This window comes from Carcharhinus amblyrhynchos, chromosome 4 (genome assembly GCF_965287045.1).
Source record: "Carcharhinus amblyrhynchos chromosome 4, sCarAmb.v2.hapA, whole genome shotgun sequence".
NCBI classification, from domain to species: Eukaryota; Metazoa; Chordata; class Chondrichthyes; order Carcharhiniformes; family Carcharhinidae; genus Carcharhinus; species Carcharhinus amblyrhynchos.
Genome location: NC_137327.1, coordinates 91,957,058 through 91,981,308, shown reverse-complemented (window position 1 = coordinate 91,981,308; position 24,251 = coordinate 91,957,058). Strand labels below are relative to the sequence as shown.

General features: G+C 41.4%; 1 protein-coding gene across 1 annotated transcript in view; it reads left to right on the top strand.

The window, feature by feature from the left end:
* The window catches only part of fhdc2 (FH2 domain containing 2), a 53,019-nt gene extending 30,100 nt beyond the window's left edge, over positions 1-22,919 (top strand). The window contains exons 9-12 of the mRNA XM_080187546.1: positions 5,959-6,029; positions 8,573-8,690; positions 14,226-14,387; positions 20,278-22,919. Coding sequence (XP_080043672.1) covers positions 5,959-6,029; positions 8,573-8,690; positions 14,226-14,387; positions 20,278-21,564 — 1,638 coding nt within the window. The 3' untranslated portion in view covers positions 21,565-22,919. The remainder of the gene's footprint in view (positions 1-5,958; positions 6,030-8,572; positions 8,691-14,225; positions 14,388-20,277) is intronic.
* The last annotated feature ends 1,332 nt before the right edge of the window (positions 22,920-24,251 follow it).

Genomic DNA, 24,251 nt, shown 5'->3' with positions numbered 1-24,251 from the left:
TAAGACTCAAGAACTGCAGTGCTTGTAAAAATGAAAACCTGGAGTGTACAAACTACATTGCAATTATCCAAATGGTGGGCCGGTGAACCCACTGGCTGGTGGAATGAATTCCATTTATGTTCATTAGCATCTCAGAAATGCTATTTAAAACAACTGCCTGCTGGCATCTGCGGGAGTACAGGGGATTGCTCCTTCCTGGTGCCACACAACAGTGTCTGTCTGGACAGGACTGTGCTGTGGAAATCAATTAGCCACTGCAACAAAGATCTCCCAAAAAAATTTTAAGTGTCGCATTCACGTGAAAACTGGAGTAAGTCACATTGGTTTTCTCAGCGGGAGTTTCAAAATGAATCTCCCACATGCTATGCACTGCACCAGCATGAATCCTGTTGAAAATCAGTGGGTGAGGTCAATTCCCATTAGGGAGGCCAGTAGCATAGTGTTGAGTGGCCCAATGTTGAGTGTATGTGCCGATCTGTCAGTACCGATACTGGTACATGCGCAATAGTCTGCACTACCAGCATCCCAATCGCTAGCAAGCTTGATTGCTGGCCAGACCCATGACCTTTGCATAGCCAGCCACATGACCCCCTACAGCCCAATTGCCTACAGCCTGAACATGTCCGAGCTAGCCTCAACCTTCCCACCTCACCCCCGGCCCACCTCGCTCTCCCTGCCCCCTCCCCCAACCCGTGCAACTCCGATTGCTGGCTTCCTACCCTCTGTCATTCAGCCTGAGTGCAGAAAGGCAGCAGGACACCCCACCATCAGTCGCCCCCCCCCCCCCCCCCCCCGCCCCATAGGCTCTGCCCCTTTGGCACTGCCTGATGCCCAGTGGGCAGTGCCAAGATGCCTGCTGGGCATTGCCACTTTGCCCTTTGGCAATGCCAGGGGCCCAGGCTGGCACTACCAGGCTGGCAGTGCTCAGGGGGCACCCCAGCACCTGATCCGCTGGAGGGCCTCAATTGTCACCCTTCACTCCAGCGGGTTCAGGCTGCAGCTCTCCGCAGATGGGGAGCGATTATAAACCCCGCTGGAGTGAAACACTGCTGGCTGAGGGGGGTCAGGGTGGTGGTGGGGGGCCAGTGGATGTAAAATATATGATAGCGAGCATTACCATAATTTATGCAACTCCAAGCTGATTTCTGGCGTGGAGCTGATGGTACTGGAAATCTGGCTAATGAGATTTAGCAAGGCCGTGGCACCCAGAGGGGAACCCACAAAATGGCCTCTGCTCGAGTCTCCTGATCCACTGCACTACAAAAGCAGCAGGATGGGAGAATTGCTCCCCCCCTTCCCAGAAGTTTGACCTGGGGAGGAATGTGAGTGAGGCAATTCGGGAAGGTGGGGGGGGTCGCAGGAAAGTGGGACAGTGGTGGTGGCCTGATGAAGACAAGGGGGTAATGTGGAAGGAAGGCTGTACAAGGATTGGTGGGGGAGAAGCAGGTGGGTGCACAATGGCAGGCAGAGGGTTAAGGAGCTGAATGAAGAAGGGGAATAAAGGAAGGCAGAGGGAAGACTGAGGGCTGGGAAGCTGGTCCCCAACAAAATGAAAAGCTCACAAACAAGCAGGTCAAAGGAATACCACATCATTTATTGGATGGAAAGCTTGAAAACTCCAGATGGGTGGAGAGGCCCAAGTGGGGCATGAGTGCCTTCCAGGTGAACAGCTTGGGGAAAGGGTGGTTGAATCAAGGAAGAGACTTCCACTTGAGGCTGCTAGCCTTTTTCCTCTGGGTTACTGACATCCTGTATGGTCTGGTGAAAACAGGTGGGCTGGAGAGAGTGATATTGTGTAAATATGACGCTGGAACCTTTGAGCCCTCCAGATGATGGTGGATAGAAGAACCTTGTCAAAGGCCATGCTAAAGTCCATGTAGACATCAACTGCACTGCTCTCATCTACCTTCTTGGCTACCCCTACAAAAAAATAAATCAAATTTGTGAGGCATGCTTTTCAATTCACAAAGCCATCCTGGCTGTCCCTAATCAGTCCTTGCTTCTCAAAATGCCTGTAGACTTTGTCTCTCAGAATTCCTTCTAACAACTTACCCGTTACAGATGTGAGCCTCACTGGCCTGTAGTTCCCAGGCTTTTCCCTGCAGCCCTTTTTAAACAAAGGTACAACATTCGCACCCTCCAATCGTCAGGAGCCTTACCTGTGGCTGTTGATGATTCAAGTATCTTTGCTAGGGGACCTGCAATTTCCTCCCTAGCCTCCCACAATGTCCTGGGATGCACTTCATCATAACCCAGGGATTTATCTACCTTGATGCGCTTTAAGACTTCCAGCACCTCCTTCTCTGTTATATGTATACTCTTGAAGACATCATTATTTATTTCCCCAAGTTCCCTAACGTCCATGCCTTTCTCAAGAGTAAATACTAATGAGAAATATTCATTTAGGATCTCACCCATCTCTTGTGGATCTGCACATAGATGAACTTGTTGATCCTCAAGAGACCTTCCTCTCTCCCTTGTTACTCTTTTGTCCTTTATGTGTTTACGGAATCTCTTTGGATTCCCTTTTGCCTTATCTGCCAAAGCAATCTCATGTCCCTTTTTGCCTTCCTGATTTCCCTCTTAACTCTATTTCTACATCCTCTATACTCTTCAAGGGAGCCACTTGATCCCAGCTTCCTTATGCAAGTCATGTGCCTCCTTCTTCTTCTTGACCAGGACCTCAATATCCCAATTTATCCAGGGTTCCCCACTTCTACCAGTCTTGTCCTTCACTCTAAGTGGAATGTGCCTATCATGAACCCTAGTTAACATACTTTTACAGTCTGCATACATTTATGTAAATATGCTACATTAGGAATATATGAAAACCTAGCAGGAATTCTCGCAAAGAAATTGTAAGTGTTGAATTTGCATGAAAACTGGAGTAAGTGACGCAGGCTTTTTCAGTGGGAGTTCAGACTAGAATCTCCCACACTCTGTGCACTGCAAAGGACAGAGTGTGAATGTCATTAAATTTCAGTGGGCGGGAGCTATTCCTGCCTGGGAGGCTGAAACCAGCACCAGAATGGGCCACTGTGCATGCGCCAGTCTGTCAGTGCCAAGATCGGCGCATGCGCAGTGGCCCCGCACTGCTAGCCACCCAATTGCTGGCCAACTCAATTGTTGGCCAGTCCCATGACCTCCACATTGCTGCCCCTCTGACCCCACCATGGCCAGCCTCGAACCCCCCCAACACCACCCCCCTCCCCCCGAACCACCCTGTCAAACCACCCTCATTCAGCTGGACACCCCCCACCGAACAGGATCGCTGGCCTCCCTCCTCTACTGATCCCTATGCAGAGTAGCAGCAAGCCCCTTGATTAGTGTTGGAGGCATAGGCAAGCACTGCCACTGAGCCTATGCCAGTGGGGGGAGGGGGGGCACCATCCCCTCACTACTCAACCCCCTGGGGGGCCCCCTTTGGCTCCCTTCACTCCAGCGGGTCAGGATGCCAGCTCCCTGAAAGTGGGGACCTACTGTAAACCCTGCTGGAGTGAAACACTCTGGTGGGGTGGGAGGGGCTAGTGGGCCCGTAGAATTCAATCCCAGGCCCTGTAATAACATTTAAAGCGTTATTTAAATGTTAGAACATAGAACACTACAGCACAAACAGGCCCTTCGGCCCACAAGTTGCACTGATCATATCCATACCTACCAGGTCATAGGACTATCTATAACTCCCAATCCCGTTAAATCCCATGTACTCATCCAGAAGTCTTTTAAAAGACCCCAGCGAGTTCACCTCTACCACCACCAACGGCAGCCGATTCCACTCACTCACCACCCTCTGAGTGAAAAACTTACCCCAACATCTCCTCTGTACCTGCTCCCCAGCAGCTTAAACCTGTGTCCTCTCATAGCGACCATTTCAGCCCTGGGAAATAGCCTCCGAGAACCTACCCTATCTATACCTCTCAACATTTTATAAACCTCTATCAGGTCGCCTCTCAACCTTCGTCTCTCCAGGGAGAAGAGACCCAGCTCCCTCAATCTATCTTCATAAGGCATGCCTCCCAATCCAGGCAACATCCTTGTAAATCTCCTCTGCACCCTCTCAATAGCTTCAACATCCTTCCTATAGTGAGGCAACTAGAACTGCGTACAGTACTCCAAATGGGGTCTGACAAGGGTCTTATAAATTTGCAGCATTACCTCCCGACTCCTAAACTCAATCCCTCGATTAATGAAGGCCAGTACACCATACGCCTTCTTGACCACATCCTCCACCTGCGAGGCCGATTTAAGAGTGCTATGGACCCGGACCCCAAGGTCCTTCTGCTCCTCAACACTGCTAAGAGTCCTACCCTTGATATTGTACTCCTTCATCCCATTGGACCTGCCAAAATGGACCACTACACATTTATCCGCGTTGAAGTCCATCTGCCACTTCTCCGCCCAATCTTGCATCCTATCTATGTCACGCTGCAACTTCTGACATCCCTCCAGACTATCCACAACACCACCAACGTTTGTGTCGTTGGCGAACTTACTAACCCATCCCTCCACTTCCTCATCCAGGTCATTTATGAAAATGACAAACAGCAAGGGTCCTAGAACAGATCCCTGGGGCACTCCACTGGTGACCGACTCCATGCAGAAAAAGACCCATCCACAACCACTCTCTGCCTTCTGCAGGCAAGCCAGTTCTGGATCCATAAGGCCAAAGCCCCTTGGATCCCATGCCCTCTCACCTTCTCAAGAAGTCTTGCATGGGGGACCTTATCAAACGCCTTGCTGAAGTTACACCTTAGCCCCACCCATTCCCAACACAGAGCAGACCATGCTGGAAATCCAGTGCTAGGAGATGCCAGTGGGTCGTGAACTGTTGCGCGAATCTCATGCATCACTGTCATCCCCACGCGATTCTCCAGCTGCGCTGGATGAGAGAATTGTGTCTCCTGTTCACAACTAAAATGGACAGGAAACTCTTAATTCACCAAAATCAGCAGTTGCTGTTCTCCTTATGCTGAAAAAATGTGCTCTAAGGTTTTAACTCTGATGTTGCAGAATGTTTTCTGTAACAAGTATTTTTCACCTTTTAAGTCATAGCTCTTTTTCTGCAATTGTTTACAGTTCTGGGCACTTAGGAAGTTTCCCGTGATATTTCATGTCATTTGGCAATGTTTAGCTGTGGGAAAAGTTGTTGTTCCACAATAGTATCTTTATCTTTCAATTTTTTGAATTATTTTAATTATTAAAAAGAATTTAATCTCTGGAAAAAGCATTGTTTTCCAAAGTGGCCACTTTCCTTCCTGTACTGTTATATGTCTTTTTGCTTGTGTTGTTTAAACTCTGTTTGTCAAAGTATAAACTTGATCGACTCTAACAACATCTGATTGAATGGTTTTCATTTTCAGAATTGTAAGTCAAGGTATGAATCTGAAAATGGGACGTTAATAGTCCTGTAGAAATTATGTATGATTAGTCTAATTAGCACATATCATAAGTATTTTTGTTCCTAAAACTTCACAAATGAGGCCTTTCTGTTTCTTCAAGAGTAGTTATTTATGAGAGCAGACAGTAAATTTTAAATACATGTTTGGCTTGCTCTCTGCCTTTCATGTCCTCCAGAACATTGCCATCATGCTTCGCTTTAATTGCATCTCATCTTCTGTTGTCACTACAGTTCTCAGTGCAGTCTTGTTCTTTCTCTTTCCCAACAATGTATTCCAAATTTTCGTTGTAAGACGTCAGCTCCAGGCCAGAAAAACCTTATATATATTTGTATATTGCATCTTAGTGAGAATGTGCACAACCTATGGATCATTTTAAAGGATAATAACCCAAGTGATACACAATTAGCAGTTACTAGATTCTGCAGGATGTTGAACTGAAAATTTTCTAAAGACAGCAGAATTTGTTCAAATGAAATATCATTCATCAGCAGTTGTTAATTCAATAATTATGATATTGCAGTTCATTTCTTTAATAGGCTGATATTTCTTTTATTAACAGGCAGCAGAAAAAAAGGACAAAAAGCTTCTTTCTTTCCCAGATAAACTGCAACATATTGGAGCTGCTGCCAGGTAGGATAAATTGTTTCTTCCAATATAGGCTGTGCAAAATTGTTTGCAAAACCCTACAGTTTTGACAGCTATCATAATTACTACATACTTATGAATATGTTAACACATATTTCAACAGCAGCTAGTTACCTTCAAGTTTTATAAACGTTTTATGCTCCTACTTTACAATAAGAAATAATTTGTATTTATCAACCAAGAATTTGCAATGATATGAACATGAATGGTATTCATTTGTAATTTTGTGTTGTTCTTCATGTCAGGCTGCTTTCAGCCCTTGAGTCAGGACTTAAGCAAGCCATGTTGAGTCTTTCTGTAACATATTACCACCATTGTTGTCTCCTTTGGATATTCAGAGGCTGTAGCATAACACTATTTTTCCAAGTTTCTTCATAATAAGAGTTGGAATCATAGACTGGTTACATCACAGAATGAGGCCAATCAGCCCATCAAGTCCATACTATTTTCTGCAACAGCAATCCAATTAATCTTGCTCCACTGCCCTTTCCATTTAGCCCAACGTTCTTTTTATTCATCTGGTTCTTATTCAATTCCCTTTTGAAAAACACAATTAAATCTGCCTCCACCATCCTCACAAGTAGTGATTCAGGATCCTAACCATTCACTCCGTAAAAGCTGCTTTCCTTGTTTCTGCTTTGGTTCCTTTGCCAATTACTTTAATTCTGTGTCCTAGGTTTGACCCAGCATAAAACATGATTTTTTTTAAAAGGCTGATGTATAAAAAGAAAGAATGCACTGAGCAAGAAAAAGTCACAAAAATAAGTTGGTAATTTAAAAAGTGATAAAAAAGACAATCATTAGAATGTGAAAGATTGAGTGTGTGCATCCAGTTCACTTCCAGTCTGAGAATTCTCAATAACATACACCCAAGAGTGCCTATCAGTTTGTGAGGGTGAATGAGAGTTCTGAGAGTGAACCAGATACAAACTCCTCTTCTTCTCACTACCACCACATGGCCCCCTCCCCAACTCCTCTCACTCTCTCTCCCACACACCTCGCACACATTAGAGGGGTGGGTGGGTGGACACGGTGGTTAGCATTGCTACCTTCAACAGCTCCAGGATCCAGGTTCAATTCCAACTTTGAATAGCTGTCTGTATGCTCTCCCTTTGTCTGCCTGGGTTTCTCCCAGGTGCTCTGGTTTCCTCCCACAGTTTGAAGATGTGTAGGTAAGTGGATTGGCCATGCTAAATTGCCCCTTAGTGTCCCAAGATGTTCCTGGGGAACTGCACTATACACCTCCCACCAGTCTGAAAAACAACTGTTCAGCGCTAGTCTCTGTTTTCTCTTGGTCAGTATAGCTCAGTTGGCTGGATAGCTGGGTAGTGATGCAGAATGATGCCATGAACATGGGTTCAATTCCTGTACTGCTTGAGGTTATTCATGAAGGCCCCACTTTCTCAACATTGCCCCTCGCACTCATTCCGCAGGTTAATTGAACATCAGTCGGTCATCTGTGACTATGGTGACTTTAACTGCTTCCTGTCTCTCAGCCTATGATTTGGTCGGTATAAAGGCTTTCCTCAAATTTTCTTAAGCAATTCCCTCCCTCCACCCCAAAAAAGAAGAACTAAGCATTTCACAGCTAAATATATGAACCTTTACATATTTATACTGTATTGAGGAACATTTAAATGATCTGCACTGCAGGTCCTAGTGATTGGCTACTAGTTTCTACCATCAGCTGACGACTAAATTACATTCCCCTATTTTAAAAAAATACTTCTCTATAATTTTGTGTGTCATTAAATATAAAGATAAACAGAGGAAACTTTGGCCACAGATGATGACTGCAGATTTTATAAAGAGACTTATAAGAATGAGAGGAGCAGATACCCAAGACCAAGAAATTATAAAGGGTTGTGAACAAAGCCCAGTCCATCACTTAAACTACCACCCATTACTCTGTCTACAGTTCCCGCTGCCTCAGCAAAGCAGCCAGCATAATTAAGGACCCCACGCACCCCAAAGATTCTCTCTTCCACCATCTTCCGTCAGGAAAAAGATACAAAAGTCTGAGGACATGTACCAACCGACTCAAGAACAGGTTCCTCCCTGCTGCCATCAGACTTTTGAATGGACCTACCTCACATTAAGTTTGCTTTTCTCTACACCCTAGCTATGACTGTAAAACTACATTCTGCAGTCTCTCCTTTCTTCTCTATGAACAGTATGCTTTGCCTGTATAGTGCGCTACGAACAATATTTTTCACTGTATACCAATGCATGTGACAATAATAAATCAAATCAAAGATAAGCTAGTTTATATTCAGATTTGATCTCATTGGCAAAGGCAGAGATGGCCATAAAAGTAATGTTATTGGTTATCAGTCAGAACTGGAAAAGTTTTGCAGCTTTGTAAACACTTATGTTTTAAGAGTTAGTATAGCAGAGTTTTAATTAGATGTTGACTGATGTCTGATATTTAATATTATCTTTGATTGAAGCATATTGCGGGACTGATTGACATGCTAAGGAGAACCAATAAAATACATTGATTAAATACTCATTGTCTGACATCTCAGGTTATCTGAAGATGGTTTGACGGAGGAACTAAATAAGCTGGCTGAAAGACTTACTTCTCTGCAGACAAATTTAAGTGAAGATCCAGAATTTGAAGCACAGATGGTTCCCTTTCTACAGGTAAAGACAGTTAAAGCTTTTAACACAGACTGATACAAATACTGCCGCATTCCAATTCATTTCCATAAAGATCATTGAAATTGAAAACAGAAGGAAGTTAGCATTGGAAGTACTGAAGCCTCCTTTCTGAAGGATTGTCATTTAATGTATAAAATATCTAAGGTTATTAGATTTGCTAGTGAGATGTATTTTTGCATTTGTTATCCTTGCTCAAGTTCTAATTTTCATATTTCAGGTAAATGTGAATTTTTTCTCGATTAAAGTGAAACAGTTGTGTCCCCACAAGTCCATACTGAACCCAGGTTCACAAGTCCATTTCTCCCATTCAGTTTGGCTGCATAGGAATTTAGATCTATCCTGGTGTATCTTCAGTTTTTGTCCCAAAGGTTCCTGGCACTATAGCCACATATCTATTTCTGTCCAGAAATATGGTTATAGATTTCCAAATTTTATTTCCATTTGTTCTTGATGTCTAGCCTGTATCTAATATTAATTTCTTATTTCCTTGAGAGCATTAAAAATTAGCCATCTACTCTGGGACTGGAGATAGGGATGTCAGGTTTCAATTGGATGTTGGTGAACAGGTTGGATTTTGATGGCAACCCAGAAGCTTTTATGGCCTTTTTTTGATCCAAACCCACAAATTACCACACCTGATTTCATAACATTTAGTTGATTGCCCAGTATTTCAACCATTAGTGGTCATGGGCTCTGGTTCTAATGCTGATTGGCACTTCAGTTATGTTTACCACACAACAGGTGTTTCTGTTTTGTTTTTTCATGACTTTAATAGACAATGGATTGTGATTTGAAAATTAGTTCCAGTCAGCTATATATCACTATAAATATGACAACAGTGACTAATGTGCAGACTGGTTACATGAATCAGATGGTGGTTGTAAAAAATGTTTGTCATTGGTAGATCCACTTTGTTTATGTCAACACCTCTGTTTCAAACTGAGTGAATCTCCAAATTTGTTTGATGGCGAGGATGAGCTGTTAACATGTTAATGTTTCTGCTGTAAGAAGTGGGGGATATTCATGGCTGAACGACTGAAGAATAATAGTTAGAAGAAAACAACTTGTTTCCCTGCAGTGCGAGTTCCATTATGCTCTTCTGCTGCTCCTAAACTTAAGAAGCATATTTGAGATGTTTTCCACGGCATAAAAATAAAGTTTCAATCATTCATCTTTAGTTCTATCTTGAGATTTGAACTCTGTGGTTGAATATTCAATATTGGCATATTCACATGTAATTTCACATTATACAGTTCAATGAAAGAGGTTACATCCAAGAACCAAGTCACATATCAAGTTGTAGAACAAAGATGGTTTTGTGCATTGATTCGACCGCTACTGTTTTAAATATGGTACTTCCAGTAACTAATTGGTGTAGATTTTGTAGCGTAATGATGAAAATATTGTCAGCATTCACTGTCATTACTCAACTGGAATTGACAGCAAAGTCTGGAATTTGCACATGCACAGAATAACATGAAAATGTGGAAGTTTCACCAGTGATTCTATGGATTTTTATAGCAATAGAGAGCCTGTTATTACAAAAATGGCAAGAGATGTCTAAATCCAGAAGTCCCGCCCCGAAAACGCACCTACTGTTTTGGGGGGATGGGCAGGAATAGGCCCAAGTTGGGATTTGTGCATGTGCATTTTGTGAAGGTAGCTGCCCTTAGAAATCAGTAAGGCTATTTGTCTCTGTTGGTCTCTGATACAATAGATCAGACAGTGCCCATTTTGCACCATTGCCTGGGCCAATGTCTGTATCTGTTACTCCCAGATACTTCCCCTCCAGGCTGAAAACACTCATTTCTCAAGATTTTCTTCAAAACCCAGAGTATTTTTCCTCAGGCTTAACTTTGTGCCACATCTCTGCATTGTGCCTGAATGTCTGCTTTGTTTCTTGGCAAACAGAAATGAACACAGTATTGTCAATCTGATAAGAGAACTTTCTAGTTTGATAATGACTTCCCCTGACTTGTATTCTACTGTTTGGGCTTTAAATGCTCCAGTTAACAGTAAGGCTATTACTCTTTCATCTCCACCCTTAGCTACTGGAAGATTTTTTATGGATTATGTTGTCCAGTTTTCTTCTTGTGTACAATACTTCATTACAGTACTTTCAGGAGAGAAAGCTGCTGCTTTGTGGGGAGGGAAGTTGATGGGTACTCGGAGGACATAATCAGCTACTAAATAAATGACCTTAATTTTAGACATTTAAAAGTACTTCAAAAGGATAACAATATGTTAAATTATACAAAACTGTAGGTAAATGTAGCTGAAACCATTCTTGGTACTTTCTCCTCTGCATTCAGGTTTTGTGAATGGCTCACAATTCTGTATCTGAAGTTATCAAAAACATTAGTCTCGGCACTGAGCTTAACTGGACTTGGTAACCAAGTCACTTTGGTGATTTATGTCCAGGTTTCTCGACAAAAGAAGTCAACCTGATACAACCCCCAGTGGTCAGAATTAGAACTTATACCATATTTCACTACTCCATTTAAACTCTGAGTTAAAAATCAGGCCTATGCAGGGTCGGGGGTGTGATAGGAGGGGTTTTATCGAGCTTCCATGGGTGGGAAACGTAGGATGACTGTTAAGCTGGACGCAGGGGATCGTCAATAGATCTCCCTTTGGGCCTTGTAGAATATTAAGTGAGTAGAGGCTCACCCAATAGGAAAAGAGCAGCAGGACGCTTAAGACCAGCTGGCTCCACTGAGGCTGGCAATCGAAGGACTCCAGGGCTTGACTTGTACACTGTAGCCACAGAAACGGTACCTCATACATGTTGTAAATGAAGGGTTTTGGTGACAGAAGTCTGGCCTTGGTGACATTATTACAGTAACCTAATTAGGTGTGACATGAAATTTCAATTTCCCTATGGTAGGTTGAGATTCAGAAATAAAACTCAGCAGTGTGTCTATGGCATGTTGAGCATTTGTAATATGTTTGCAAGCCATGAGCGCCCATTAATGGGAAAGGGCTTTCAATAAAAACCTACTTTCAAAGTAAAGTAAGAGACATGTGAGAATCTTGTTACATTTAGTTCATAATCATTGGTGTGCACCTCCCAACTTTGTGCAGTATTGTGTAAGGTCAGCAGTTTTCCATGATTAGTATTAAGGTCCGAAAGAGGGAAGTTGGAGAACGGACTCTTGCATTGGATCACGGAAACTAAAAAGAGGGAGTCAGTGGTGAGAGGGTTTGTGGAGTTGCATCAGGGACATGGACGATTGGAAGAGGGATGAAGGAAAGACACAAGGTTGAGTTGGGGAGATGGAGGAGTGGAAGAGGGATATAGGAGAGGTCATGGGCATGTGGATGTGGAAGAGGGACAAGGAGACGACAACAGGTGGGTTGGGGATATGGAAGAATGAAGTAGGAAATGTCAGTATTCTGGGTGTAGTGGTAACAGTTGGTCATGGTAAGAAAATGAGGGATAAAAACAGAAAATGCTGGAAATGCGTTGGGGAGACTGAACACAGACTGGGTGACTGCAGAACATCTTTACTTAGTTCACATACATGACATTAACCTTCCTGTTGCTTACCATTTCAATTCAGTATCATGCTGTCATGTCCACAAGTTTGTCCTTGGCCTGCTGCAATGTTCCAGTGCAGTCCAACACAAACTGGAAAAACAACACGTCATCCTCTGATTAGGCACTTAACAGCTCTTGGGACTGAACGTTGAGTTCAACAACTTTAAACTGTGACCTTTCTCCTCCAACTCGACCCCTTTGATCACAAATCCCCGCACCCCCCACCCCCTGGCCTGTCTCCATTGGACCATCTATCACTTGTTGGTAAATTTTGCTTTCACTGAACTTTGTTATTCTATTAACACATGCTACAATTTTATCTTTATGTCTTTATCAGCACCTACCATAATCCTTCATACGCTGTATTGTGCCCTACACAATCTCTCTTAGCTCTCACCTGTCACGGACCTTATACTGTGCTCCACCCCTCCCCTCCCTATTATACAGTATATAATCCATCATTTTTCTCCCTCTCTTTAACTCTGAAGAGAATCCCACAACATCACATTGGCTGGGTGGGCCCTGAAGGAGCCTGTCCTGCCAGTAATCTCGGTCTTCATGAAATGGGGGTAGTGCACCCCTTCTTCCCTTCTCCCTGCCCCCATGTTTCCTGCCTGCCACAAACGGGGAAGGGGAATCCCTGACATTAACTCTGTTTCTATCTTTACACATACTGCCAGAGTTGTTACATTTTTCCAGAATTTTCTGCTTTTATTTCAGATTTCTAGCATCCACAGTATTTTGCTTTTGTTAAGAAAATGAGGGGCCTAAAGTGTCAGTACTGTTCAAATGTGTGTCCATCTTGGGGTGTTGGTTGGCATAACCCTTACAAGGGCTTTTGAATTTATCTACAACATTTCAATTACTGGATCTTGAACAATGTCCCTTACAAAGCATAAAAGGGAGAGCCGGCAAGTTCATCTATGCCCCACAGAGTGGCAAATACCACACTGGACACTAATATGAATCTTAAATAAAGAATGAAAGTAAAACACAATGCTGTTTCTTCCACAACGAAGAAAATGTCCCTAACTTCCCTCTAACCACCAATGCATGCCAACCGTGAGGCATGTCATTATGCTTAGCTCTCTGGCTAATCCAGTATCGATGTGGAGATGCCGGCGTTGGACTGGGGTAAGCACAGTAAGAAATCTCATAACACCAGGTTAAAGTCCAACAAGTTAATTTGATTGTAAACCCGCTAATCAATATTCTGTAAACTGTGTGTGCCTTTATATGCTCTGTTTGTGACCAGAACTCTCCACGCACCTGATGAAGGGGCAAACCCTGAAAGCTAGTGGGTTTAGTATAAAATAAACTTGTTGGACTTTAACCTGGTGTTGTGAGACTTCTTACTGTGTTAATCCAGTATCAACAAATAATGGTGATGCACATATGAATAAAATGAAACCAATGTAATATGAAATTTAATTTTGAAAACCACCCAAGCCACCGTTCTGCTCTGATGTTATTGGCAATGGAGTTGGGCAGGAAATTTATGGCCATGGTGCAGAGTCTCTCTGTTTGCCCAGGAGACTGTTTATTACACTGCCCACAGATGCAGCATTGTCAGTTGATGGTGGGTGTCACCAATGAAAAGCTTCATCAAATGCTGAATTAAATGTGTTTTGCATGCGCATTTTGAATTTTAATTATGATCATGTGGGAAAAAGCTAAAGAGAGAAAACAGCACAGTACCAGTCGTGACATCAGGAATAGCATGCTGGGGTTGACAAAATCCAGCCCTCTGTTCCCAACTTTCCTACGTGACTTCATGCTTAATCAGAAATAAATTTTAGATTGACTTGTATTCTAGTAGTCTCTGTATGCTGGATGTGTATTTGCGACAGAGGATTGGAAAGGATATGGTCAATTGCAGTGAGTTCAGAACATTAAAAACTGAATGTTGCAAAGAATTAATTTGTTGAAGCTTCAAATGTCTTTTTGTAAGCCTTCTATTTTTCTTTTATTTGCAGACTGCAAAGGAAAAATTGAAAGAGATTTGGGAAGCCATGGAATTGTTCCAGAGAATAAGGCTGTCCTTGGTAGAATATTTCTGTGAAGATGAAACATTTAAACTGGAAGAATATTGTACTGTTCTCAAAAGCTTCTGTGAAAAATTCCTCAAAGCAATTCAGGTATAGTCAAATATTTCTGGTATTTTCAGGACAGAGTTTAGTTGCTGCTGCTGTGAGCTTTAGACAATCATATATATAATCATGTAATCCTACAAGGAGGCTATTAGGTCCATCAAGTCTGCACCAACCATAATCCCATGTGGGCCTTATACCATAACCCCATGCATTTACCCTAGTTAGTCCCTCTGATACTAAAGGACAATTTACCATGGTCAATTCACCTAACCTACACATCTTTGGACTGTGGAAGGAACCCAGAGGAAATCCACGCAAATATGGGGAGAATGTGCATGTTCCACACAGACAGTGACCCAAGCCAGAAACTGACCTCAAGTCCCTGGCGCTGTGAGGCAACAGTGCTTGCCATCATGCTGCCCCATGTTATCATCAACCCCAATCCTAAACATAATTTTATTTATGAGCTTAGACACCGCAGGTTGTGTCTGGCGCTGTGAGGCAACAGTGCTTGCCATCATGCTGCCCAATGTTATCATCAACACTATTCCTAAACATAATTTTATTTATGAGCTTAGACACCGCAGGTTGTGTCTGGTGGTGCTCTCCAGTGTTGGCCGCACTGGAACTTATGCACTTCACTTGCATGGATTAGGTCACACATGCATCATATTTGCCACTTCTGCAGCATGCAGTTGGCAGTGTCCATTGGAATGTCCAGCAATCCCTCTCGCTCCTGAGTAAGGTGACTTTGTTTTTAAAAAACGTGCCTCCAAGGATCCAGTGGGCTTATGTAGATCCTAGTGTAGACTGTTGCACTTCTGCTTACTCAGCCACCAATACTATGTCAAATCCCACTGAGGAGCAGGAACCCACGAGAAGCAATGTTCCATTGAGCTGCATGGCACAGTACCCTAATGAACTGGCTGGAGTGCTAGCATTATCTAGGGTTGAGGGATATTAGAGGAGGAAGAGTGGGAGGAGGGTGATTAGTTCAACCTAATATTAACTGTGAAGTGGTTGTTCTACTGATGAATGAGATAGGTAGAAAGATGAGAAGGTTGAATTGTGCCATGGGGATACTTCAGTCACCACATGCATCTTGGATGACCACGTGCTTAATAATTGCCTCCAGCTGCTCAAGTTCGAGATTCAGGTTTCTGAGTTTGAGGAGCAGCTGGAGTCACTGTGGAGCAATCGGAGAGGTTGAGACTTTCCTGGACTGTGTGTTCCAGGAGGGCAGTGACATTTCAGAATAGTAAATGGGTGGTCATCTGGAGGATTGGGACAAGATACAAAGTGCAGGAGTCTTTGGGGTGTGCAGCACCCTCTAACTAGTAGACTGACGAGTGTTAGGAGTGATGACACTTGAAAGTGTATGGACCATAGCACCAGTTGGCAAAGAACTGCAAAGTGGGGACCAATAAAGCATGGAAATGCAGTGTTATAGTTGATTCCATAGTTAGTGGGACAGACTACACACTCTGACATGGTGCATTACCTGCCTGGTGCTGGGGTAAAGTACATTACAGAAATTGGAGATATTCTGCAGGAGGAAAGCAATCAGCCAGAGGTTATAGTACACGTTAGTACCAGCGACATAGGAAGGGCAGGCATTGTGGTCTTACAATCAGATTTTAGGAGCAAGGTAGCAAGTTAAAATGAGGATAATGCGCTGAACAGAGAGGGCTGATAAGAATAATGCTGTTGATGTGGTGGAGATGGGCTTCCAAAAGGCATTTGACAAAATGCTGTTCAACAGACCTGGGAGCAAATGGAATGAAAGAGACAGTAGCAACATGGATATGAAATTGGTTGAATGACAGGAAACAAAGTAGTGGTGAATGGTGTTTTTTTCCAGACCAGTGGAAGGTTGATCATGGAGTTCCCCAAGGCTTTGTGTTAGGATCCCAGCTGTTCCTGATGTATATTAGATCTTGGTGTACAGGGTTGAGTTTCAAACTTTGAGATTATTCAAAACTTGGAAGCATTGTGAAGCATGAAGAGGATAGGTGGAACTTCAAAAGAATATACACAGGTTGGCAGACAGGTGGCTGATGAAATTTAATGCAGCAAAGTATGGGGCTGAATTTTATGGCCCCCATCACAGAAGGGGTGGGACTGGAAAATGTGGCAAGCCATTCAAAAGTCCATTGACTTTGGTGGAAGTGGAAATCCCACTGATGGAAAATTCTATTCGTGAAATGAATCATTTTGCAGGAAGAATATAGAAAGACAATATAACATAAAGAGTATAATTCTAAAGGGGATGCAAGGCCTAGGTTTGTGTGCATAAATCATTTAAGGTAGAAGAACAGGTCGAGAGCACAGTTAATAAAGCATTCAACATTCTGGGCTTTCTCAATAGAGGCTTTATCAAATAAATACAAAAACAAGAAAGTTATATTACACATCTATGAAATATTTGTTCCGACTCAACTGGAGCATTAAGTCCAGTTCTATGCACCACATTTTAGAAAGAATGTGAAGGCATTAGAAGTGGAGCAGAAGAGATTCATGAGAATGGTTCCAGGGATTAGGAACTCAGTTACCTTGGGGAAGATTGGAAAAACTTTTTTATGCAGCAATTGCTTAGGATCTGGAATGCACTGCTAGAGAGTGTGGAGGAGGCAGGATCAATTGAAGCTTTCAAAAGGGAATCAGATTATTATCTGAAGAGCAAAGATTTGCAAAGGGGTGAAAGCAGGGGAATAGCACTGATTGAATTACTCCTTCAATGAGCCAGCACAGACACAATGAGCCAAATGGTTGGCTTCTGTGCTGAACCATTCTATGGTTCTATGATAGGATCACCAAGATAGTAATCTCTGACTTACCCATTGTGCCATGTGTGAGAAATTAGAAATAGGAAGATAGTGGAGATCTTTGCATGCTTTGAGCCATAGTGCAGGCGGAACCGTTCCAGATTCTTGGAACATTGGGATCAGTTCTGGGACAGGTGGAACCCAATTCAAAAGGGGCAGATTGTCTCTCTACTTGACTGGTACCAATGTCCTTGAGGGATGGTTCATGAATGTGGTTAGGGAAGCGTTGAACCAAATTGGCAAGGGGGTGGAAACCAGCATGTAGAAGTAGAAAAGAGGAATAAAGTGGATAAAGGAATGCAAGTGTTGGGAGAATACTGTGTGCATGAACTATAGAATGACAATATCAGCATTGACCTGAAATGTTAACATTGTTTCCACAGATGGTGCCTGACCTGCTGAGAATTTCCAGCATTTTCTGTTTTGATTTCAGAGTTCCAGCATTGTGTTTGTTTTAAGGCTCAGTTAGAACTTTTTTGTTTGCTATGAGCTGTATTTTAAAGGAAAATTTAATTATTCTCTGTAACTGATTTATTTTTCCAGTTATCAAAAGATAGCTTTAAATATTTTTTTAAAAATATCAGCCTCAAATTGGAAGTTAAGCAGTGGAATTGGGTAAATTTCTCTGCCATTTTACAATTTTCAGAATGTATTGCTTTCGTTCATTGTTGATTCCAAAATCCTAGATAATGTTCTGTAAAAAGTTAAAGTATTCTGCGATTATACCCCATATCTCCCAAATAAATACCGATTGTCCTTTAGCACCAGTACTTTCCTACAGACATGTATGTATTTTGTTAGCCATTTTCATTCAGTTCAACTGAGTACTGAATATACCTGCAATTTTAATTACCAGCTGGAAGCTCACTGCAATTTCAGAGCAATTACTTGAATTTATATGACACAAGCCTATGTCATGAATTATTTTTGAGTTGCCAGCTTTTTCCAGGCAATGTTCATATCTTTAAAATTGTTGGATAGCTTGTGTTAGTTTTCTTTGTCAAACATGTATCCAGAAATACTGGCAGTGTCACCAGGGCTGGTGGAAACCTTACTGGTATGAGTTCAAGGAATGGAGGTTATAGTGATTATTTTTCCAGCTGCTTTCAGAATGTGCTTGAGAAAGGAGGGACAGAGAGGGTGATATATACTTAAAGGCACAGGGCAATGCCAGAATACTTAATTAGTTCTTTGTATCAATGTTCATTAAGGTGGAGATGCCAGCATTGGACTGGGGTAGGCATAGTAAGAAGTCTCTCAACACCAGCTTAAGGTCCAACAGGCTTATTTGGAATCACAAACTTTCGGAGTGCTGCTCCTTCATCATTCACCTGATGAAGGAGTAGTGATCCGGAAGCTTGCAATTCCAAATAAACCTGTTGGACTTTAAACTGGTGTTATGAGACATCTTACAGTGCTCATTAAGGAAGAGGAATCTGACATAATATCAGTAAAAACAGAGATAGTGGAGGCAGTGGATATTGTTAAAGTGTAGCGGGAGGAGATACTGGAAAGGTTAGCTGTGCTTAATGTAGATAAATCACTCGGTCCAAATGGTTTTATCCCAGGTTGCTAAATTAAATGGAGTGGAAATGGCAGAATAGCTTACTGTGATTTTTCTAGCTGACCAGATACAAGGTAGGTGCCAGGGAATTGGAGAGTGGCACACTTATTTGAGAAATGGTCTGAAGATAGTCCTAACAACTATCGGCAAGTCAATTTAACATCTGTGGTGAGTAAGGTTTTGGAATCCTTAATCTGAGAAAAATATCAACAGGAACTTGGAGATTTTGAGTTAATTAAGGAGATCCAGCATGGATTTGCAAATGGCAGATCATTCTTGACTAATTTAATTATAATTTTGTGCTGGAATAACTGAGAAAGTTAGTAAAGGGTATGCGAAGGATGTTGTTCATATGGATTTTAAGCAAGTGCAAGATACCGCATAAGTCTGGTTAACAAAATTGAGGCTTATGGAAGAGGACGGCCAGATGCAATGCATAAAATAATGGGTTCTTAGAAAGAAAAGAGTCATGGTGGATAGTTGTTTTTCAGGCTGGAGGGTGGTATGCAGTGGTGTTTCCTAAGGGTCGGTCAGTGCTAGGACCACTGCTTTAACTTTATATAAATGACTTGAATCATCAAATACAGAATGACATTTAAAAATTTGCCAATGGTATCAAACTTGGCAGTGTGGCAAACCTTGAAGATGATATATTCTGCTTGGACCAGAATGTAGACAGGTTACCAGAACATGTAGACAAATGGTAGATGGAATTTAATACAGAAAAGTGTGAGGTGATACAATTTTGGCAGAAAGAATGGGAAGATGCGATATAAACGTAATGGTACAATTCTAAAGAATATACAAGAATAGAGTGACCTGGGGGTGCATGTGCACAATCTTTAAAAGTAGCATGACACCGTGGGAGAGTGGTTAGCAAAGCATATGGCATCTTGGGCTTCATAATCAGAAGCATTGAGTTCAAAAGCAGGGAAGTTATACTGAATTTATATAAAGCTCTGGTTAGGCCCCAACTAGAGTACTGTATTCAATTCTGGTCACTGTACTTCTGAAACGATGTAAAAGTCCTGGAGAGAGTGCAGAAGTTTAGCAGAATTGTTCCATTGTTGAGGGAGGCAGAGTCTTAGTTACAAGATTAAGTTGGAAAGGCTTGAGTCGTTCTCATTGGAGCAAAGGAGACTGAGGGGAGATTTTACAGAGGTGCACAAGATTATGATAGGCTTAGACAAGATAGGTAAGGAAATTAGCTGATTTAACAAGGACTAGGAGACAAGATTTTTAAGATAAAATAAGAGTTCCAGGGGAATGTAAGGATGCACTTTTTTAAGCAGCAAGTGGTAATGACCTGGAACTCAATGCCCATGAGTTGGAGGATCCAGAAATGTTGATTTCAAAAGGGAATTGAATGTGCACTAGGAAATAAACTTGCAAGGTTATGGGACTGACTGCATTTCTGCATAAAGGAGCTGGCATGGATTTGATGGGCCAAATGGCCTCCTTTTGTGCTCTACATGACTCTATAAATGAATTTCCTTGTTTTTTTCCCCCTCAATTATGTACGGTTAACATTATTTCTGTTCCTCAGGAGAACACAAATCGTGAAATTGAGGAACTAAAAAGGCAACAGAGAGATAAGGAAATGGCAGAAAAGCGGCATTCCTTGGCTACTTGTTCCTCTATCGAAATTGAACTCGGTCAAGATGAGCTGGAGAGGTCACTTGCCAGAAATCTACGAAGTCAGAGTATGAGACAATGGGAACGTAGGTCTTTTAAACATGACTCTCACTCTACTGCACATTGCACAAAAGAGATGTACTCCTCTGGGGGTGTAACAGAAGTGAAGACAGACTGTGACACAAACGGCATAAATAGTGATTTCAACGACAAGGAACAGGCAAATTACATGCGGAAGGTGTCTGAGAAAGTTCTGAAACAACAACTGGGTTACTGTGTTACACAGGTAGGATATCCTATTACAAAAGAAAAGGCAAATGTTCTGAACCAGGAACCTGAGACTATCAAAGACATAGCAAAGGTTGAACAAGAACCTGGAGAATCCCAGCAAACTCTTCCACTTGTCAAAGAACATCCAAAGGTGAATCGCACAGCTGAATGCAGAACTCCAGTCAAAAGACTTAAATCTTACGAAAATTCATCATTGAAAAAGTCACATCCTAATCATTGCTCTAAGTGGAAGAGAGAGTCCTTGGAACAAAAAGGGGAACAAGATGCAGCTACAAAGAGGAAACAGCTTCAACAATCCTTGCCAACTCCTAAAATGACTATTGGCGGAACAGAAGCCAGAATTGATCAGAAGGATCATTTTGCCAAGAAACATATGACAGAGGCAAACAAAGGTGAAAGCAGGAGCTTGACTATAAACAGAAAAGGCAAAATGAACAGTGATCCTACTAAGATCCACTCAATTCTGTCTTTGAAAGGCCAGAGGGCAACATCTTTGGGACATAAAGAACATACATCTGAAAAACCCCTCTCACTTAAACCAACTTCAACACATAGGAATTTGCTCAATCCAGCACAAGGGAAATCTAACATATCAGGTGTTAAACAAGTAAGTAAAGTGAAGGAAATAAAAGACACTATCAAAGTACCTGAGCAGGCAACAACTGGGAAAAAATCTATCCAAAATCAAAAAGCAAATTGTAGCCCTTCACAATCAACTTTTGCCATAGCTTCTACAGTCATGAGTTCCAAGAGTTTGCTAAGCAAATCAGAAACTGTGACATCAGATTCGAGAAATGCTCATGCCAAGCAACCTCTGCAACTTAAGAAACCAAACCCTGATAGAGGTCCTATGGTAGGTCAACAGACCAGGTCTCTAAAACAGAACAGACAACCTGTGTGGCGGTGATATGAGCAAACAGCTTGTATGGCAATGATAGAAGCCTGTGTTGGGACCTGAACAACATTCTCAACCAGAAAGATTTTACTAACTAACAGGATAATTGAGATATTCATTATGAGAGATGTCTAGTTACAAGCAATGGTGCTTGTAACTAGACATAATGAAGAAAGTAAATAAAATGGGAAAGTGAGTCATTAAAATGATTTGTTTTTCAGAAGAACACAAAAAAAGGAAAGGCCTGTTTTAGAAACTGTGAACAAGTCATTTATTCAGTTCCTTTTGCTTTGTACAGAAACATAGTTCAATAAATATTTTTCTGGTCTTAGAATAACAAATTAAGTGAGTTTTAAATGGCTCAGCAGGAAGGGAAATGGATTTGGGTTGAAAGTGTGGAAGTGAGTCTGACGGGCACTTCCTGTTTTGACCTGAAATTTTGACTCCCAGGATTCAAGTCTTAGTCTAATATCTTTGTAAACTCATAACTCTGAAATTCTGTACAACAGAGTACAAACATCCCAATAAGTATTAGAAGATCAAATCACACAGGTTAAATTGCTGCAGCTTTAAGGAGCAATTGCTATCTACCTCTAACATTTCTTGGTAGCAGCGGTGATTCTTAATGTTGAATTATTTAGTGACAGGGCCGGAAATATCAAAAGGTGGAATTCAAAATGGTCTTCAACCACCAAGTTTCAGCACTAAGTTCATGACAATCCACATACAATAGTGATCTGTACACTCCACATACAGCTGCTAACTCTCTTAGAATGTTGCAGATAAGAGCTGCTATCACAGTTAGGTTGCGGTCTAAATTAAAAACAGAAAATGCTAGAAAATATTCAGCAGGTGAGGCAACATCTGCAGAGAAAAACCAAGTTAATGTTTCAAGACTATGACCATTCATCAGAACTTGAGCTGCTCTGAGTTCTGTATGTTATTAAAGCCAGCTATACATCATTGCAGCAATTTAGCCTTCAGTTTAAAACAAACCATGACAATCATAGAATATTATGTACTTTTAAATAAGGATAACTAATTACTTATTTTCTGTATTCCATAAATTCACTAGTGTTGTTCATTGGAAAGTTTGCTTCAGACAACAGATAGTTAATGTACTGCATTGGTTTGTTTTCAGTTTATTTTACAGATCCAGAGAATTTGTTAGTTATTCTGGGTCATATTATATGCTGTAGAATTTAAGTAGAAAAAATTAAAAATCCTGCTGGACAGAGGTTAAAAAGATACTATGTACATCTTGTGGATATAAATGCAGTTTTCATTTTTGCTGTAATTAGAGAAAGGAGTGGTTTAAATGTTAAGTCTTTGTTGTAGACCTGGGTTTTTCAGAAATGTTCAATTTTCAAATATGCACTTTAAAAATAATTTAACAAAACTGTACTACAGATAAATGTTTTACTATCCAAATTAAAAATAATTTTTATGAATAACTTGTCAATGAGGCTTGACATACTTTTCCCTTGAATGGGTGTTCTATAGTTGCACTGAGTACCACTCAAAATGATGATAGCGAAGATTTGAGCAGACATTTTTGAAGAATGAGAGATAAGAACAGGGTGAAGTTTTCAGGTGGATTGTTATGATCCATGTGGGGGAAACTGGAAACCAAAACATCCAAATTTACCAAATGACTCCAAATAAAGACATTACGAACAAGATTACTTTTTTAAAAACTTTTAATTTAACACAGATCAAAACCAATGCAAATTAAACATGATTTAACAAGCAAATTATGTTTAAAATAAAAGGGTAAATTTCACTTTAGTTGGCACAACAAAGCTATGTCTTTCATAACCACAAACATTCCTCTTCAGCATATATGGCATTATGTGGCTACCCAGTTCCACAATGTGGTGCTATTAATTCATGTAGAGGGGTCGGGGTTCTATCCAACAACAGCTTTCCTCCAAATTCCATGGGAACAATTATCATCATCTAGGCACATTTCTGTTAACCCTCTCATCCTTGGGTCAAGACTGTCCCGATACTGTAGCTCTCAAGAGCTTCTTTTCAACCAATTAATAACATTCCAGTTCATTTTTTTGATTACTTCTGGTCAAATGTCCAGCTGTTTAGTGTCTCTGAGCTTTTACACAACCTTCCAGGTTCTAGAATTTTTAGCCTGCTTGCACAGAGTGTCCAAGAGCTCCTGCATCTGTGTGCTGATCACCTTCTACCTTCAGCTCCCCCTTAAGTCCTGCCGCCATAGGACTTTCATATGTTAACATCTTCTTGTTAGTACGGTTTCCAGGTCAAGCATCACGAGATCATTATGGACCAATGTTTCCTATTATCCAAGAAAAATTACAATTGATCCATTTACAATTAATGTCAACTCTTAAAAGTAATTTTCTGAAAAATAATTGCAGATTCCACAGACATTTTAAAGAAATTACAAATTTCCCTTAGTGTTGCTCCAGATTAAAGGTTGACACAGATTTTCAATCAGCACTTTATGACTTAAATTATCAACAGCAATGAATTATCATGAAGCACTGAACAATACTGTATCAGGACAGTAGCAAAAATTACCATCATCCGAAAGTGATGTAACCATCACCCAAAAGTGATGAAACAAACAACTTCTTTTATTGTTGTGATCACCCATGTATTGCTCATCTTCATCCTTCTTGACCTCACCATTGCCTCTGACATTATTAAACAGAGTAAGAAAT